This window comes from Cololabis saira, chromosome 7 (assembly GCF_033807715.1).
Source record: "Cololabis saira isolate AMF1-May2022 chromosome 7, fColSai1.1, whole genome shotgun sequence".
Lineage (NCBI taxonomy): Eukaryota > Metazoa > Chordata > Actinopteri > Beloniformes > Belonidae > Cololabis > Cololabis saira.
This window is the reverse complement of record NC_084593.1, coordinates 36,390,119-36,410,182: the sequence shown is the minus strand read 5'-3', so window position 1 is coordinate 36,410,182 and position 20,064 is coordinate 36,390,119. Positions and strand designations below refer to the sequence as shown.

General features: G+C 46.4%; 1 protein-coding gene across 1 annotated transcript in view; it reads left to right on the top strand.

The window, feature by feature from the left end:
• The window catches only part of efnb1 (ephrin-B1), a 60,094-nt gene extending 46,075 nt beyond the window's left edge, over positions 1-14,019 (top strand). The window contains exons 3-5 of the mRNA XM_061725780.1: positions 3,139-3,231; positions 9,238-9,354; positions 11,922-14,019. Coding sequence (XP_061581764.1) covers positions 3,139-3,231; positions 9,238-9,354; positions 11,922-12,313 — 602 coding nt within the window. The 3' untranslated portion in view covers positions 12,314-14,019. The remainder of the gene's footprint in view (positions 1-3,138; positions 3,232-9,237; positions 9,355-11,921) is intronic.
• The last annotated feature ends 6,045 nt before the right edge of the window (positions 14,020-20,064 follow it).

Here is a 20,064-nt window from a genome sequence, read left to right as displayed (position 1 = left end):
CCTGTAAGTTTCCTTTTGGCTTACAGCGTTGGTGCTGTAGATATTTCCCAACATCAACATTTGGCACCTGGTTTCTCTTATGACTTCAGCAGCTGTAGATCTTTTGTTCTCCCACAAGTCACTCTGTGGCCAAAGATCCACACCCACATGGAGGGCCTTAAATCATACAGAAAACCCTTCTTTGGAGCCAACCGCTTCATCTGAGAAAAGCAACATTCCTTCATGCAATGACCAGTTCTCCGGGTACGCCGGACCGCTAGCGCTGAACAAGTTTGTTCCACTAAATGATTAGCAGCAGACCGGGAGTCTCTCTTTGTTCTCTTCGCCCTGTCACCGCTTTTCGGCCCCCCTCGTGTTTTTATCTCCACCGGGGCACACGGGAATACCCGAGTCTCCTAGCTTCCTCTTTCCAAAACACGACATGACCGTCGGCTTTTTTAATATCTGGAAATCCAGATTTGGATTAACGTCAGTACGCGGGGATGAAACGACGGAGCGGGAGGGTTAGGGAGGGAGGGAAAATTGAAAGAGAGGGAGTGGGGATAGAGTGAGTGAGAGGCTTTTAGATTTAAAGAAAAAAAAAAGAGAAAAAAGCCGTGTCCTTGTTGTACAGTTGCGGGACTTTCAGCGTTGACACCCTTTTTTCCTGATCTTTTACAAGATAAACGTGAATAAAGTGTTATTCGGCAGAAAGACAACAGGAATGTGGACTGCTTAGCTGTCTGCAGGTTTGTTTAAAAATTCGCCACACATTTCTGAATGCACTCAGCAGTTGTCCCAAGTAGTCGATTTCCATCTTGAATAATACTTAGGAAGGATTCACATAAGGAAATGTGGTTACGATTGGACACGGTTAATCGGATTATGAATTTCCAGCAGCTACAGTGGAGGCTTGAATTATGCGTCGTTTCACATGGACTCAATCCAAGCAACATGTGAAGTATTCATCTTTATAAATCCCACTTTCTCTCAGTTGTTCAGCTAAACAGAAGCCCCCTCAGGGCAACTTATCATTACGCCACATCAGTAACACAGAGGTCTGTTCGAACCAGCTCGAAAGAAATAGTTAATTCAGACGACAGAAGTGAGTTAAGGCGAAGATTTGCTCTCCCTGAGTGGATATAAAGTTAGCTCCTAGTGAGATTATTCAAAGCCCCCCCCCTCCTTTGAGCGAGATCATCAAAGAGCTAATTTCTGCGTAAGCTCGGCCCTGTAAATTAAAAAAAGAATTGAAAGAGGAGAAAGAAATTGGCTGTAAAATCCCCGAGATGAGGTTAGCACTTGTGGCGGCGGCTGAGCGGTCCAGCGCCGGGGACTGAAACCTGAAACAGGCCTCTTCCCTTCCTCGTCTTTGGATGTTCTCTTTAGGAAAGGCAACCCCCCCCCCCCCACCCTAACCCCTCTACATAAATCACAGGACACACTTAGAAGTGTTCCTTCACATTAATGCCCCACGTAAATTTAAAATCTCTCTTTTTTTCGGTTGGTTCCCGTGTAGGACTTGGCTCCGCCGGCCCCTCGTATATATTTCAGCGTCTGGTTCAATCGGTTGTGTTGAGTCTACAAGTGGGAGGGGGATTTTGTTCTGAGAGCTCCTGACATGATGTTATCACGATAAGTCTCGCAAATTATCACACACTCTGGCCTCATTGATAAAAAGCCGGCGGTTCCCCCCTCGCAGTTTAGGGCCCCGGACGCGATCTGATAATGTAACATAATATTAGTCCAATTCATTACTTAGTTTTCTTCAATTTCACCCAAGTACAAAGCCGAAGTCCCACAGGGCAACAGTATGTCAACATTAATAATACTTAGGAATGACAGGACATGAATCAACTAGATGAGCTTCTCCGGAGCTTGCAGAGCCAGATTTCAACACAGCTGGATACATCATTTTAAAACAAGTAAACGCATGCAGAAACAACGAAGGCCATGCCAGCAACCACTTCAGTGTCTCTAGCGCGCTTTTTTTTTTTTTTTTTTTTTTTTTTTAAGCCCAGCCTAGCCAAACTGACCCCCCCCACCTCCCCGTAGCTAAGTTTGCTTCTCTTTGTGTCATCATTAGATAAGCATCCTCTCCAAATACTATCTCTCCATAATGAGGGTGCCATCTGAAGCAATCAGCCCGGGAGATGGTCATTGAGTTAAGAGGGAGGGAAAGGGAGGGGAAGGGAGGGGTAGAGCCAGATATCGCAGATAAAAAAGGACTAAATGAAGTGAGACCGAGATGGATAATGCAAGGAAGAGAAACAAAAGCATGACGGAGGAAGGGAGTGCGTCGAAATGCCAGACGAAGCGGAGATTGAGATCATTTGGGGAATTCCAAAATTAGAGCTGCCATCGCTTGTACCCACACAGCCGCACGCCCACACACACACACACACACACACACACTGACACACACACACACACATATTTATGCACAAACACACGGTCTCGGGCTTAACTGCTCAGCGTTGAGGTCAGAGTCACACTCTGTCTCCCTAGGTCATTATCATGGGCTCTAAAATAGACAGCTAACTGTGTCACAGTGCGTGAAGCGACTGTGACATTGAATAAACAACCCTCCGCCCTAAACTCCCCTCTCAAGCCGGAGCAGAACACGCACGTTAAAACCAGCCGAGATAGCCAGCCTCACACGTACGCTGTGATTTATAAATGGACACCCGGGGCATTTTAGCTTTAGCGTCCAGCACCAGCGAGGGCCGACACATGTGGCCCCGGAGGGAGCAATGGGCTGGAGGACTTGGCGAGGCAGCTGGAAGTGTCGCGGGCCACGGCTCACTACTCGGCCGTGCACGCACACACTCGGCCCGGACCATGTTCCTCCTCTCCACCTCCACCTGCCCTCGCTGGGCTGTAATGTTGTTCCATCCATTTGACTTCATTTTATTGTGTTAATGAGAGACACCGCTGAGAGGAGCCGGTGGCTGATTGAGGGTGAGAAGTGCTAATCACTGGAACAGCTAATCAGGGCTTGTCGTAAATATTGATTAGTTCTGTGCGTTATGGACGTGCTTATTAACCGGTGTGTCATCATTGTCTCTCTTCCCCCTTCCTCCTCTGTCTTCTCCACCCCCCCACCCCCACCACCCCCTCTCTTGTCCTTCACTCTCCTTCCTTCGTCTTCCCCTCCAGCAACCTCCAACGGCACAGTCGAGGGCCTGGAGAACCGGGAGGGAGGCGTCTGCAAGAGCCGAGCCATGAAAGTCATCATGAAAGTCGGGCAAGGTAAACGTGCGCTCACCTCGCATGTAGAACACGCCGCGGCGCCGCTGCCTCCGAGCCATGTTTCACTTTGGTGTGACATTTTCATTTACGGCCGTGTGTGCGAAGCATGAATTGTCCAAAGAGACCTGCTCTCTGGAGTTGTAAAGTTGTTCCACAAAACACTTTGTTCACCAGCGTTAATATTTTTCCATTTCGACTTTGACTCCTGCATCGGTGCTGCAGGGCTTCCTGATAATTCAGCACGGATAACTTGAGCTGGAGTTACATCGGGATGATGAGACTTTATGAATTTAATGGAAAAATTCACGACTCCGAGCGAAACCTATTAAACTAGGTCGGCATGTTTTTTTTTTGTTGTTTTTTTTTTCCTGGTCTGTCATGATGCGTAACAGAAAAACCCATAATTTAATATTTAATATGCTGTATCAGCGTATTAAATCTCCAGGGTCGTGGAAACATTTTGTTTGTTAATTTCTGAAGAATTAAACATTTTTGTTATGTGTAGCCATGCTAAAAATAAAAAAAACGAAAGGATTTATCGTATTAAAAATAAAAGTAAAGTAAGTTAAACTGAAAACTCTGGGTTTCAAAGACAGTTAAGATATAGTTAAGAAAAAGTAAAATCATGAATAAATGGTAACACTTTACATTGTATCCTTAATTTCTTGATAAACAAACACACAAAACCAATGACAAACAGTTTAATTGTATCACAGTGTCTTATAAAAGCAGCATAAAAATATCTTTACGTGCAAATCATTCTGAAGGAATCTGAACTATCTTCACGAATGCGTTTGAACCTACTGGAGTTAATGGGAATATTTCTCCCCGACTGCACTGGGACTAAAGCGGTTTCACCAAAAAGCTTTTTTTATTCACTTCTACGACCTTTTACTGGAATTCCTTCCGTGCCTTTGGTCATATCTTGTCACGTCAGTGTCACATCATCAGACGAAATTTGCTCAGTCGAAATGCAGGAGAAAAAAAAAAAAAGACATTCAAGAGTTAGTGTGCAAAGTACATAAAGTGAAATATGCATGACATGATTGAACATAATGTAACCATCTGTGCACATAAAATTTTAGAATCACGCATGAAAAGTGAATTTATTCCCGATAAATCCTAAAATATGTCTGCGTGGCCTTTACGTGACACTGTTTTTCTGTTTCCAAAATAGTTGTTTTTTTCTGGGTTGATAAACGAAAAAGAACATTTTAAAAGCTGTCATGCAAGAAGGAGTTTAAATTCCCAGGTTTGCAGATTAGGAACGGTTAATAGAGATAACGACAACTCAGCAGGGAGCTATTCAGGTTTCACTGTACGACCATAGGAATATATAGTAATTATCTCTTTAAATACTGGGTCTCTGCTCGTATCAGGCTATCGGCAGTAATCAATGATTAGGAGCTGCTTCATAGACTGGTCTCTTCGATTTTCAGGATTTGTGTGTCACCGCGATGAAGTGACCTGATTAATTAGCTATTGGATTCCCGCCTGGTACTGGTGGATGTTACATTTGTACCTAAAGAAAAGCTACTATTACGGCACGCGCTGGGATATAAAGTTTAAAGGCTTCTGCAATGATGGATGATTTCGTCCACGTGGCCCCGGCATTATTGGAAATGTCGACGCGCTACATAAATAATTTCTTTTTCATCCATGAATAGCTTTTGCAAATTGTGTAGAAAGGGATCCCGAAGACATAACAACGGGTGACAGATGACTTTTTGTAGAATAACTCTTTTTTTCCAAATTGTGAAAAGGTCTCTGATGTTGTGCGGCTTGTGATTCTTGCGCAGTAATCATAGGACGAGAATGTGTTTAAAATTGTTATGCGAGTCCACGGCCGGGGTAAGTCATCCAAAAATGCTTGAAATAAACAGGCCGGGCTTTGTTTAGATATCCTTGGACGCAACATTTGGTTTGCATCACGAAGTTGAGTATTATACATAGTTATACTCACTACGTGGACATCTATATCCTGGCTTTGACAGGGTACAGTACACAGATGTGTTGCTCTGTAAATATTCCCTCCATTTGCAGTGTGGTTGTTTTGACCCAAACAGACGCTAATCGCCATCTGAGAGGAACATCTGCCCACCACGGTGATCGGATTCCAGCCTAAATGCTGGATCTCACCATGTCAGAAATAAATTGAGACTCGCTGAGAACATTACTCTGTGTGTGTGTGTGTGTGTGTGTGCGTGTCTGTAAATTTGTGAGCAGAAATGATGTTGTTGAGTGGAGGGATGATAGCAGTGTATCCTGGCAGTGGAGGGAGAATAGGAGCTGACAAATGCTGATGCAAGCAAGGTTTGAGTGGGAACAAATTCAGCAGATACGGAGAAAAAATTGCCCACAACCACCTCAGAAACAGACAGGCTCTGCATTATCTTTCCATGTAGGTCAATTTAAGCATCTGACAGCATGGGATTGCGAGAGCAGGGCAGAATTAAAACGCAGCCGCGCCGGCGCAGGCAACACAGGCTTTCGCTCTAAACTATTAACTAGGAGGGGGGGGAAAAAAAAAACAAAAAAAAACTGTCTGCATTCTCACGTTAATTAAAGTCGAAAGGAAATGCCTTTTTCGAGGCAACTTCTAGGAAAGTTAGTCTCAGCTGGGATCTGTTTCTACGGCTCCCGGCTGTTCCTCAACTTTGCCAGAGCCACGCACTCGTTTCCCAAAACGGTCCACAGTGAGCTGTCACTCACAATCAGTGTGCCCTAAAAAACCCTGTTTTAAAAAGATGCTGTTGGCCCAGCTGCTACCACTTTTAAATCTATTTCTGTGGGTGGATTTAAATGTCTCCTTTTTTTTTTTAATGCATAACGTGCCCATCCAGCCCAGTGGCTGTTTGAAGAAGGGCTCTGAGAAATTAGAGAGCTGACAGCAACTTTGATTCGGCTGCTATGTGCAATTTCTAAGATCTTTTTTTTTCCCCCTCCTTGAGAACTGAAAGAAGCTTCCATTAATGCCACTCGCTCACACCTGCTGGCTATTGTCACTGCATAAACTGCTCAGAAATGTCAAGTGTAATTTTCCAGAAACATCAACTCAAAATGTTTTAACTGGCGACGGCAGAATGAAACAGGCTGCTTTCGGCTTACGAACATTTAACAGATTTAACTTCACACATTTCATGGATTTATGTTCTGCATATTTATTGATCAAGGATTTACATTTTAATTTCAAGAAATGCACTTTACATGGGTAAAAATAATGTATATCCAACATAGACCATGTAATATTTTTGAAGTTCTCGCATTTGCAGTTTATATTAGCTCAGTGATTAACTGCAATCATAACATTTATGTTATTACGACACACACAACAGCCATTTTCAACATCATTTTTGATTAAAAAGAAAAAAGTAGAATATGGTAATTATAGCTGCATGCTTTTACTTTGAGATTTTACCTAATAATTTACAAACAAAAAGTCATTAACAGCAATAATTATTTCCATCCATCCGTCTTTTCTACTCGTCCTTCAGGATCGTGGGAGGGCCGCACCGATTTCCAGCTGTCGTCGGGCGAGACTCATTTTAATTTAGTCATTTTAATTCATCCGGGAAAGAAGAAAGGAAAAGGAAAACTTGCTAGCGTTTTCGTTGAGCCCGGTCCAACCCCTTCGGAGGCCCTCCACTATTTCATTAGTTACTTGAGGAAATCTGAAAAACTTGTGCTCTGGATTTTTTTAATAATTTTTAACAACATTCAAATCAGATCAAAGAAAAAAATCCTCCCCAGATTAATCAGTAAGGAAAACAGACAACGTTCCTCAGCCGTGGGCTGTGCTTTCTTCAAACCAACGCAGTGTTTTGTTTCAGCAAACGCAATAAACCCGGCGCTCTGCTTGGTTCTGACCCCAGATGTTACTGTGTGCTCCATTCACATGTCCTCCGTCTCCGCAGCTGAACGCCTTCTGCTCGCCAAGTCCCCAAGATCCTGCCATATGTCCGCTTTTCCTCCTCTGCACTTAACGCTGCCGACTTCATTTTTTGTGATTCACCCCGGTGAGAAATATGCGCGCATTATTTTAATGCTATATTTAAAACGCGTTCCCGTTTAACTGTGACAAGACTCCTGGGCATCGGCGTCGTGAGTCATCTGTCTCCGGCACTTTGGTCGCTGCAAAAAGATGACTCTCTTGCGCTAATTATGCTTTAAATGTCTTTTTTATTTTGGTCTTTTGTCTATAAAGCTGTAAGAAGTTAAAAAAAAAGAGGAGAAGCACAGTGAAAGCGGAGTGTTTGAACGTACGCTCTTGTGCGCCCACGTCGTCATCGTGTCACAGTTCTCGTTAGAAATGTGTTGACTCACTGCCGCTCACGCATCTCTCCCCTCGTGTTGTCTCCACGTCTACCTCTCCTGACACCATTACCTCTCTCCTCTATTACTCCATCATCATCATCATCATCATCATCATCATGGCCCTCCATGGCTCGCTCCGCCCCCTCCCCCCCCCCCTCAGCCTCCTTCTGCCGGGCTGGCAGTTCGGAGGTAGTTGCTGTCTGCATAGCTAAGGGAAATGTCAGCGCCACACACAGAAAAATGGGTCAGAACATTAGAGCGCTGCCTGCACATGCTCAGTGGCTGGCACGGCGTTGAGGCGGCGCACACCGAGTGAGTCAGATCAGTGTGTCCTCTCATATCCTCTGTCATGCGTGAATGTTCCCACTTCTCACTCCTGTCTTTTCTCATCAATTATTGAGAACGCACAACAGCTCACGGCTACCGCCGCTGCAATCAGCACGGAGCAAATGCCGCGGTCTGGACACGGAGAGAGAGACTAGAGCGGGGAGAGAGGAGCCCAGATTGAGAGAGAGAGTCCGTGTTTATTCTTTATATTCCTCTCTCCTTCTTTGTCTTCGCCATTTTCTTCCCCCTCGCCAGACGTCCCATGAGCCGAGTAATTCCTTGTCTCAACTCAAGAGTCGGCCAAACCTGGGAGGAAATAGAAAATTGACTGCAGAACTGACAGGCCTATGCAGTCGCACACCCGTGCGAGGCCACACACACACACACACACACACACAGGCACACACACACACACACTCTCCCCATCAGGGCTGGAATACAAATGAGCTCCCTGCACACCCTCCTCTCCATTTTTCGTCCACACACCCCTTGAGCGGGCCTTCGGGCAAATGCAGATAAGTCCTGCTACAAGAAAAAGCATCTGATAGGGCGCCGAGGAATCCATCCCAGCGACTTGGGTAATAGTATATAACCGTCCTCGGCCCTGCCCTTGCGAGGAAGAAAAACCCACACTGAGAGCCCACAAGTGTTTACAGCACAAAGACTTCAAAGTGTGTGTGCTGAAATCACAACAGACAGTCAGATAAACTGTCTGTTTCCTTTGCGTTCCCCTCAGAGCTCGTGCGGCCCAAACCCCCCACCCACCCCCGCACGCTCTCCCCCATCCTCCTCCCATCCTCCTCATATTATCTCCCCCTCAGAAATGTGCCTCTTCCACACAGAGTTAAAGCCAGAGCAATAAATAAGGCATATTATGGCCTTTTAACGTGATGAATAATGTAAAACAATAAAAAGTTAATATATAACTACTTTACCCCCATTCTGCCAGACCTAAGTGTATTGTAAGTATATTGTGTGTGTGTGTGTGTGTGTGTGTGTGTGTGCGTGTGTGTGTGTGTCCGGCGGGCCCGTGAAGGCGTCCGTGTCGGAGATGCTTGTCGGAGTGTTTGCTGAAGGAGCTGCTGATGTAGACGCCAGCTCGTTTTTTACGACAGGACAGGGATGTTTGGCGTGTTTCACAGACGTTTTTGCAAACTCGTCCTTCCTCTTTTTTGTGCTTTCATCTCCTCTCCTGACATACTTTCAGCGCAGTGCAAAGATAACCTTCCCGGCGTATAAAAAGATATATCAAAAGACAATAAAAATAATCCCGGCCGTTGCAGGAGTCGTTGTGATTCAGTGCACGGAGCTCGTCAAGGCTGACTGTTTTTTTTGTTTTGTTTTTTTTTTTGCTTCCCCCCACAGTGCCGAATGCAGCGAACCCTGGGGCGCCGGAGCCTCCCGAGGACAACGCCATCCCGGAGTCCAGTCCCAGCCCGCCGGACCAGGGCCAGATCGGCCCGGTGGTGCCAGGAAACCCCGGTGAGCACAACTTAAATGATGCTTTATGGTTCGGAGAGTGCAAATATTTAAATAAAAAGAAGGGTTTTGAAATGTAAAAAAAAAAAGAAAATGAAATGAATACTCACAGCCTCGGGGACTCCGCTAATAATTAATCACATTTAGCCTGAAAAAAAGAAATAAAAATAATAGCTGAGCGTCTCAAAGTATATTAGCTCTCATATGATTCTCACAAGCCCCTGGCTTTCTTCTTCTTCTGTTTTTTTTATTTTTTTTTATTTTCATGGGGGGTGGGGATCAACATGCTGAAGCAGTGGTAGAAACCGGAAAACCAAAGTGCAGGTTTCAGTGAAACAACGTGAAACCGCAGCCGACACAGACGCAGCTCTGCCTGAGTCACGGAGGGCGTGGTGCACCACGGAGACTCCGGCACCAGCTTCTTCTTCACGGGTCTTTTCTTAAAACTCATTAGAATTGCAAATAAATGAAGATTAAAAGGAGCGATAATAGAAGGAGTCACTGGAGCCTCTTTAAATGCTCTGGGCCCTCCCAGCTTCCTGCTCTTACCTCCACCTTCCACAGGAGGAACGACTTCTCCTATTTTTAGCTCGTTCCCCGACACCAACTTTTTTCTGACTGACTCTACAACTTTGTCTGCGCCCGAACTTCCTCCAAGTTCCGACTGTCACGCCTGCCCCGATGTGATAAGGCCGCGCTTATTTAACGATTGCTTATTTGGCTTTAGTTGCTCTATAAAAAGACTTCCTAATGCCACTTTTCCCCCTGTACCCAGGTTTTCACCTGTCTGCCATTGTCAGATCAGTTATTATGTCAGGCGGAGGAGTGGAAGGCGGGGGGGGAATGAAGGACGAGCCGCTGGGGTTTGAGGGGCAGACATTTCAGGAATGAAACTTCTGACAGCCTCCCTTCCAGCCTCTCTCCGCAGCGCCGAGAATGAGCAAAAATTCCTGCAGCGTCTGATTTCACGGATAGGGCCGGAGTTGGTAGCTTTCAGTCGTGTCCCGCGGTCCCCGATAAGGCGAGAGGCGCATTTATACCCTTATCAATAAATGGTTAAGTGGAAAAGTGGCCAGCCGCGCGCGTGCAGGAGCACAGTCATTAGGGGGATGACAGTCTCCTGAGGTATGAGACTTTTGTGTGCCTGCAGGGGTGTGTGTGAGGGAATGGGGGGGGGGGGGGGGGGGGGGGGGGTCATGGACAGTAAAAGAGTGATGGCGGGGGGAGAAGGGTCAGTTCTGCTCTTTGGCAGCAGCTGCACGCATACATGGAAAACAGATTTGGTTCTTCTCAGATTTCAGTCACCAAAGGAGCCAGCCATTCTCTTTCCCATCCACCGACACCCCCACTCCCCGTCCCCCCCTCCCACGTTTCCCTTCCACCCTGAACCCCTCTAACAAAAGGATAAAATAAAATCAGATGTTCAGATGTGCCCTCCATATATTTGCCCTTTGCCACAGAAACTTAGCCGCGGCGTGTCCTACAACACGGCTCCGGGCCGACTCTCATGGGAACGGGGGGGTCTTCGCCTCGCAGACCCGCGACCGCGGGTTTCGTTTTGGAAGCTATTTTGGCCGAGTTGATTGAATTAGATTGCATCAGTGGGGGTGTTAATCGGGTTGAACAAACAAGAAACGGGGACGCGCCCGCGGTTGATTTAGCCAGATCTGCACACGACAGTCGGGGCTTACTGTAAATGCTCCGAGGTCTCCCAGGGACTATATGAAAATGACTAGCTCGCTCTACAAATAAGCAGGAACCGTGCCGGCCTATTAATGTTTTATTTGGGCCCTCCCTCTTCTGGGAGACACGAGTGTGCAGGACCATCACTGACATCTCCAGCTCAGAAAAGGCAGAGGGCTCTTTCCATTAGCTCAGTGTCATTAAACAGAGTGTATCATATCAAGTGAGAATCAAAAACAGGAGAAAGCTTTGCTGAACAGCTTGTCCACTTCAATAGGGAACATAATGCACTTCAAATCCTGCACACATGGGGAAATGCAGCTCCACGAGACACACCAAGGCCTCATTTCATATAAAATGTGAAACGAGGCAGAAAAATGAGGGATAGATCTATTTGGAAGATTCCCCCCCCAAACTTTCAGCTAGGGCTGTGCGATTAATCGATTTTAAATCTAAATCGGATTTATTAATCACAATCGATGTTAAAAAAAGGAAATCGGAAAATGGATTTTCCTTTTTTGCAGCTGCATTACAGACAGAGCTCGTCTAGTCATCTTTGTTTGGTCAAGAAAATTGTAAATGTTGTCACTTTACTAAACTCAAGGAGGAGTTACAGTATCTTTCAATTGCACTTCATTCCCAATAGGAAAATTTGTTTGCTATTTTTCTTTAAAGGTAAAATATTTGAAACAATTTATTCCATTGTCTTTTGTAGTTTTACCAAAAAAAATCGAAATCGAAAATTGGGATTTCAGAGAAAAAAATCGGGATTTTATTTTTGTCCAAAATCGCCCAGCCCTACTTTCAGCCAGAATATAAATTATACGATTGTTTGGCCTTTATGAGAACCTTTGCTTTTTTTTTTTCCCCCCGATTTTTCTCTCCAGACCCAAGGAACGGCGGTTCCGGATCCTCCTCGAACGCCGACGGCATCCTCGGCTCCAAAGCGGCCGTGTTCTCGGCCATCGGCGCCGGCTGCATCATCTTCCTGGTGCTCATCCTCCTCCTCGTCATCCTCCTCATCAAGATGCGCAAGCGCTCCCGGAAAAACGGCCACACGCAGGCCCGGCCCTCCGCGCTTTCCCTCAGCACGCTGTCCAACCCCAAGCTGCCGGGCGGCACGGCGGGGACCGAGCCCAGCGACATCATCATTCCGCTGCGGACAGAGAACAACTACTGCCCTCACTATGAGAAGGTGAGCGGCGACTACGGCCACCCGGTCTACATCGTCCAGGAGATGCCCCCGCAGAGCCCCGCCAACATCTACTACAAAGTCTGACGCGCTTCACACAGCCAGCGGGCACGGCCAGGAGAGAGAGAAAAGAGAGAGAGAGAGAAAGAAAGAGGACGAGAGGAGCGCTTGATTTACGTTCTTGGGAAGAAACACTTTCCCTTCGCAATTTTTTTGGGGGGGACTTGATGCTTCTTCAAGCCGCTGTTATTTTTACCACCTGCTGCACAGATCTGGAGAAACACGCACTGACCAGTAACCAGCGGGGCTGCGAGCTGCCTGATGAAAGAGGTTTATCCTGTTTGTTTGAGTTGTCTGACATCCCCCTTGCCTCCCTCCTCCACCTTCCCTCCCCCCCCCATCCCTACGTCTCCTCGCTGTGCTCCGACACAGGAGGCGGCGGGGTTGGGGGGGGGGGTGCGTGGCCGGAGCAGCCAACCGAGGGGACGGAGAGCTCCGGCGTCGGGGTTTTGCCTCCCCTTCTAACGGACAGGATATAACTTATCCGGGCTCCCTGAAGTACCGTCTGTGCTACACCCAATTAAACACACCACCCTCGCACAGCAGCCCGGAGCAGGGAGACATGGGCCTGAACGCCACTCAGCCTGCAAAGTTTTTTTTGGTGCAAGCAGAAGATGCGCGTGCGTGCGTGCGTGTGTGTGTGTGTGTGTGTGTGTGTGTTTGTGCGTGCGCCTCTGTACGTGTGTGGTAGTCGGGGGGCCTCGCGCTGGGCCAGGAAAACTCTCCAGGTAGCTCAGGTATCTTACACGGTGTGTGAAATAATGTGTTCCTCTCCCTTCGCACCTCTGATGTTTGCCTTACTTACTATTTTTGATGGAGGATTTCCTCGAACCCTGATTCAGTTCACAAAGCAGTTGTATTTTGTTAGACTTTTTCCTACAAGTGCACAATGTATAGAGTTAAATAAATCATCATTATTACTCCATCTCTTCACCACCCATGTCATCCTTTTGCTCGCGTTGCTTGTCGTTTTGGTTCCTCTCCAGGACGTACCTTGACCTGGACTGTAGACGTTGAGGTGTGTGTGTGTGTGTGTGTGTGTGTGTATGTGAAACTCCCTTGTCCTCAGCTCCAGTCTGGTATTTACAGCCTGCTTGTGTGTATTTCAGGGCGTGTCCTCCGTGAGTGAGTGTGTGTACGTGTTGGGGCTTGTCCAGACCGGTTCTGCTATGTGTGGAGACTTAATTGGCGTTGCTGTGTTACTGTATCCCCGAGGCTTCAGAGGCGAGACAGACGGACCGACGGACGACAGACAGGCCAGCCCAACAACATCTAACGTGAACCCTCCCCGGCGCTCTACTTGGCCCGACTGAGGACCGTACTGCCTGATGGGCTTTCAGGGTGCTAGTTTGTAAAGACAGCAGGCCGGTGGGTGTCTGATCTGTCTTCTGACGCCACACTTTTAAGCATCGGCCGTTTAGTCGGGTGCCCACTGCCGGAGCGAAGGCGGGTTCCGCTCGGCCGGCCTGCAAAGGGAGGATGCCCTATATATAGGTCGAACGTTGGGATACAGTACCGTCAGATGCCCATTGGCTGGCCGTCTGCAGATGAGTCACCGGAGCGCACAGTCGGTGGCGTCGCCGGCGCGTGACTAATCTATGTGCCATCTTTTTATGTGCCCATGCTCACCAGCCGGAGACGAGGGCGAGCGAGAGTGGCAGATGCATGAGGAGAAAAACGTTTCTGTGACTCGGCTTTAACCTGAGAGGATGATGAAAGGTGGGAATCTAGGAAAGGGGGGGGCGGGGGGGTGTGTGCGCGGTAGGGGGTCGGCGAGGGGGTTTAGCGTTTACTTCCCTCTCACAGGTTATCCTGTGAATAAAAAGTGCTGTGCAGAATATTCCCCAGTCAAGGTGTTCAGCCGGTAGGAGCCTGCAGCCCGGCTATCACACAGCTCAGGGCGGCAGCCGTTGATGGGATTTACTGCAGCTGGAGGCGAGCACGTGTTGGGGGGGCGGGCGGCGGCGGCGGCTTCTGTGTGAACATATAGCTGCTTGTGTTCCTGCTCGCTTTTATTTGTAGCATCTGGGTGTGTCCGTGGGAATGTGGTCCAGGAGCTGACCGGGCTTGTGTCAGGACTGGCACCTCGGGCTCCGGGCCGATGGGGTGCAGGCGGAGACGGGGAGGGGGCGGGATAAGGTCAGCAGCTCCGCACATGTGCAGACGCACCGAGGCCGACGGGTCCAGGTGGATCTCCAGTGCAAACGTTTATTCAGCGACAGAGGCACCCATCACCCCCGGCCCCGCGCAGCTAGCACGGCCCTCGGTGGACGGACTCCGCTGAGTTAAAAGGCAGCTCCAGCTTGAAGACTCTGGGAAGTCTCCAGCGACTCCTGAGAGTCGTTAACCCCGGAGTTAACAATCTAAACAGCTGCTTGTGCTTTTGTGGTCCTGTGTTTTAACTCAGCATGCAGCCCTCAGTGGCCCTCTGCAAAACACATCTAGAGCATATATTTTCGTTTCGGATCACCGCGCATCCATCCAGCTACACCAGCACGGGGAGTCCGTACCAAATGACCACAAACCATATCTCATTCTCATCCATTCTAGTGACCACTTAATGTTATTCAAATCTGTGGAGAAAAAAAAAGATTAATAATAAAAGAGATAAACGGAGAATTGTACATATATGGATAGAGCCCAATTTACGATGTAATTTCACCTGAACACTGCTCATGAGAAAAATTTAAGATTAGATTTTTGTAATGGAGGATGTTTGTAAATAGCTGTCTTTTTAAAGTGTGTTTTGTATGAATCCTTGCATTTTTTTTTTTTTGTCTCTGCAACATGTTTTTTGTTTTCTTTTCCTTTAGACTTCAACTGAATATTGCAAACGTCACACGAGCTGTCTTTTACGCAGCGTCCAGTATTGTCAAAAAGTCTTTGTTACCACACGTGTTTAAAAAAAAAAAAACAACATAAAAACAAGAACAAAAAAAAAAAAAAAACAAATCTAGGATTCACAGTTTTTCTTTTTCTTTGCCTTTTCAACGGGAATTGTAGTTGCTCAGAAATTGTTCAGGACTGAAGCTTTGTCACCAAGTGGCTTTGGGATGAGCCGGGGGTGGCGGGGCCCCGACGTTAAGGCCCTCGCTCCCAGTTGGAGACAGCACTTAGCTCTGCATATGAAGACTCGTGTTTTTCCACTCGCTTTGAGTTCCCCACACCTTCCACTCCATTATGAGACGTAACAAAAACAATGAACCTTATCTCAGTTTTAATGTCCACAGAGTGAGAGAGGTAGAAAAAGAGAAGCAAAGAGAAGGGGGAAAAAGGGAGTAAAAATAGGCCGTGTATGAGAGCGTGGCCGTAGCGCCAATAAATCATCTGGTTTACACCACTCATTATCTCCCAGGCGGTCCTTTGTTTTAAAGATGCTCTCTCCTTCTCTTTCGCTCCCTCCGCCCCTCTCCTTTGTCATCCCTTCCTTCCTAATTTAGCACAAGGATGTTGGTCCATAGTATGAGCCTCGCTGTAGGTTGAGTTCTGCTGTTGTTCAAAAGCCACAGTATTATTTTTCAATGTGCATGTGAAAGCGAAACCTGTTGAGTTTATTTCCCTTTGTTTGAATCATAGCTGTCAAGTTTCTGGTATTTTATTTCATCTTTTTTTTTTTTTTTTTTTTTTTTTTTTTTGCCATACACTTATTTGCCGCTTCTCAGCATAACCTGCTGGCACCAGCTACAATGGAAATAACGTTCCACCAGTTTGGAAACTACCGCATATTGATAAATAAAATTTTTCCCATGGAACTTGGTCTGGAGTGCTGTTTTTTTGTTTTATTTTATTATTTTTTTTTCCCGTTTCTTGTCGTTTTAATATAGGTCGGTTGATCAAAGACTTCGCTCCCCGCCCCACTGACGGCTTTGGCACATGTCGGGAGCATAAACAGCCCCCAGACCCTCACCTCAGGGGTCACTGTTGCACAGATGGGTTTGTTCTGATACATTAGTCAGATTGAAATCACAAGCAGGGCTTCATAAATTCATATTCTGGGACTATGGACACGGCTTTTTGCATAGTAACTAATACCCGAATCAGGCTGCTCTGCCCCGGTGTCCTCCAAAATTACATTTCTTCATACATGATTAAATCTGATTGGCTGCACTCGCCATTTCCATTCTGTTTGCCTGAAATTAAAGTCTGCATTGATGCCACTGAAAGAAACAAATGCCAAGTCCTCGGTGGAGGCAGGGGATGGCATGAAACCTTATTAAAATGATTGGGCATTTTCTCCGACAAACACATCAGCGTCTGCGGGCATGCCTTTCATGCTGCTGATGATGTGAGCAGGACAGAGGGGGTGAGGGGAGAATGAGTGAGGGCAGTGAGGGACATAATGTGCCTGTGGCTTCACTAGCCACCCCCCCCCCGCCCCCCCATCCCCCTCCCAGCTTATCCCTCTGCTGTCCTTCCCCCTCACGGTCCCTCTCTGCCCCGGGGCAGGTACACGGTCATCTGGTTTCCCTGGCTCAGTCCCGAGCCGGCCCCGTAGATTTACAGTATTGCAGATTTATCAGAACCTTCCTCCCGCTGAGATACTGGGTAACTGCTAGCTTTTTTTCTTCTTTTTTTTTTTCTTCCTCTTCTTTCTCTGTGTATATTTCTAAACTGCGACTGTGTTTGCGGGTCCCTGCGTGCCACAGGGTTCTTCACTACCACAGAGGAAGCATCACAAAGTACAATGCTGCAGCAAGCACGTTGCAGCATTTGTACTCTTCATTTCTCTCTCTCTCTTTAAATCCTCATGAACTCAAATGTGCAGCACAGTTCCTCGGTTTCTCTCCGGATCCCACAACACGGTGGCTCTCGAGGATGAAACGAATCACCTGGGAAGGCGGCAGGCTGCCGTGACTTGGGAGCAATTTAATTTACACTCATTTTTATCTGTTAGCCTGAATGCAAACTGCTCGGTTTCCAATTTACAGTATGTTAAACGAAAAAGAAAAAAAAGACTAGGGGTGATCGTGGAGTCACTCGTGAGGCCCTGAGAGCTATGAGCAAAAATGATCATTTTTGTTTGTGAAATGATTAGAAGTTTCATCTTTCACTACCAAGCGGATGCAAATACTATCTTGTGTGTTTAGATGAAGAAACACGGATTCAGTCCTGCTTTTTTCCTCCGGTGCTGAGCAGCTCCACTCTTCACCGTACACGATGACCAACAGGTCGTTCGTTATGTTTGCTCTGCAAGGCCTGCGTTTTTCTGCTCCGGCGAGGCCGCCGCAGCTTGTGAAAGCCACAAATGGAAAATGTGGAGAGGTAAAGTGATACAGCTAACCAGATGAGGGAAAGAATTCAACATCACTGCTATGATTCCTTTGACGCTGCTGGCTGGCAGTATATCTTAGTTCCCCCTCACGCTATTTCACACAAATCCACCCTCACACCAAATCTGCTGCGTGTGCAAACGCTGCTCTTGATCTGTGGAAAAGCAAGCGAGTTCAAACCCTGCAACTTGTTAGACGTACACAGGGGAAGTCTGTCAATGTGAGTCTTAAGCGATTTTGGTACTTTGAATGTTTTTTCATAAAGATTGTTCAGGAGTCTCGTAATTCACGCCAGAATCAATACGACATGCTATGGGACATGTTCTTCATCATGTAATGTACGTATACATATTTAATGACTTAATGCATCACTCACCCTTCATAAATAATGCAGGTCTGCTAATGCCTTTCATCAAATGCTGCTCATCAAATATCAAGCAGATTTTTGGTCAATCTCTGAGCTCTGGAGGAAACTTGAGACGGCACAAAGAAATGGAAACCGAGCAAAGGAAAACCACAAAAAGAGAGTTCATTAGTCAAACAGTGACATAAACTGTAGATCATTCATGAAAGGGCTAAATAATGTTCCTCAAATTCCAATCAGCGAGGGGAACTTTATCTAAACACCACTCTGCTCTAATCCCTGTAGAGGAGCAGGAAACGGAAATTCCTCCTAAGCATCTTGCTCCTCTGGTTCATGGTATGTTTCAATTTTATGTTTCAGCGCTAGAGCGCACACACACACACACACAAACACACTCACACACACACTCGCAGACGGCCGTCAGGCACATATTGATGGCATTGTTATGACCAGAACATGCCAGATCAGGCCCGAGCTGTGGCAGGGATCCAGGTCTGACCGCGACTCATCAATCATGCAGACACGGAGAGAACCAAAGAGACTTGCACACATAAAAAAGAAACACACACACGCTTGCCGGGGCTGAGCCGGGGCGGCGGGCTGCTGGGTCACAGGTGTGGAGAGCGAGAAGGAAGGTAGGAATTATTCCACGTTCCTCTTTTTCTTTTTTAACCCCTTATGCCACTTAAAGAGAAACAGCTCTGCCTGCCTCCCTCCCGCCCACATCTTTAAAAACATCCCATTTCCATCCACATTTCCTCCACCCAATTTAAAACCCACACTTCATTCACCCCTTCAGCAAACTCCTCTCATCCACCATCTCCTAGTTTCAATTAGGCCATGCCTTGAATCTCAGGCATTATCTGCACTGGCCATTTATATAACATGACTCCAAAATGCATTTGCACAATTTTCCAATTACTGTATTATGCCTTGAAGCTTTGGCTCCTTCTTTCTCTCTCATTTCCTCCCTTTCAGTCAAACTGCTCTTGATGTTTGACTCCATAAAAGAATCACCCCTACAAATGCCGACACGCATTCACACCTTTAAATAATAGCTTCTTTTTTTTCTCACCTATGTGTATCGTTTAGTATGTGTAACTTTATTTTTCAACCTTGGTTCAAGCATGAACAGGTATGTGGAGAGTGACGGTGCAGAAACTCAGTCGCTACGGCCAACAATAGTCAAGAAGTAAATACAAATTGTAAGTAAAAATGAGAAGAGGCCTGAACATTGTGAATAGACGACAACATTCAGCCAAAACCTCAGAAATCAATGATCAGAAACCCAAGAACATTAAATATAAATCTGAAGGCCAAGAGCCTAGGATAATAAAACAAAAAAAAAAGAAAATACTAAATCTCTGGAAAAATAGGGCGAAGTTGAAAATATTAAACATTGATTTGAAGATACTGAATTAAAACCATTAGGAAACACGATGATATCAAAGAAATATAAGAAAATGTTGAGCAAAACACTGAAAACAACACTGAAGCACATGCAGTGAAATGAGAAAACATTAAAGATAAAATTCTGACTGATCCAGAGATTTCTACAACAAAACCAGGAGACGGAACCAGATCTCAGGACATAAATGATGGATAAGTTGCGTATGCACCGAATCACACTAAAAGCAAAAAGCTTAACCTACATTAAAAGTAGATAGTCACATGAGAAACGTTATCTCCATAGCGTTTCCCCCGTTTATTCTGGCGGCGGTCTAAATGTGGGCGATTGAGTCATTACAGTAACTGGATCTTAACGCTGTTAGGGTATCCTTTAGTTAACACTGTCCGTTATGATTACCAAGAGCTGCTCTTCCGGTCCCTCCAGGGTGGCCACACAGAGCTGACTGGCCTATTGTGTCAGTTTGTGGAAACCCAAGCTGATACAAGCGTTGCTGACCACCCATCTGCAAACCAACTGACCTAAATACTGAATAACATCTGTGGGGGCAGAGCTGAAGGATGCTGACAGTGTGCGTGCATGTATGTGTGTGTGTGTGTGTGTGTGTGTGTGTGTGTGTGTGTGTGTGTGTGTGTGTGTGTGCCAGTGTGTTTGTCTGCAAATGTGCTTGACAATGACTGTGTAAGAATAAAAAAGAAAGACCCAACAATCTCCCAGTAAGTGGCACAGCAAAGGA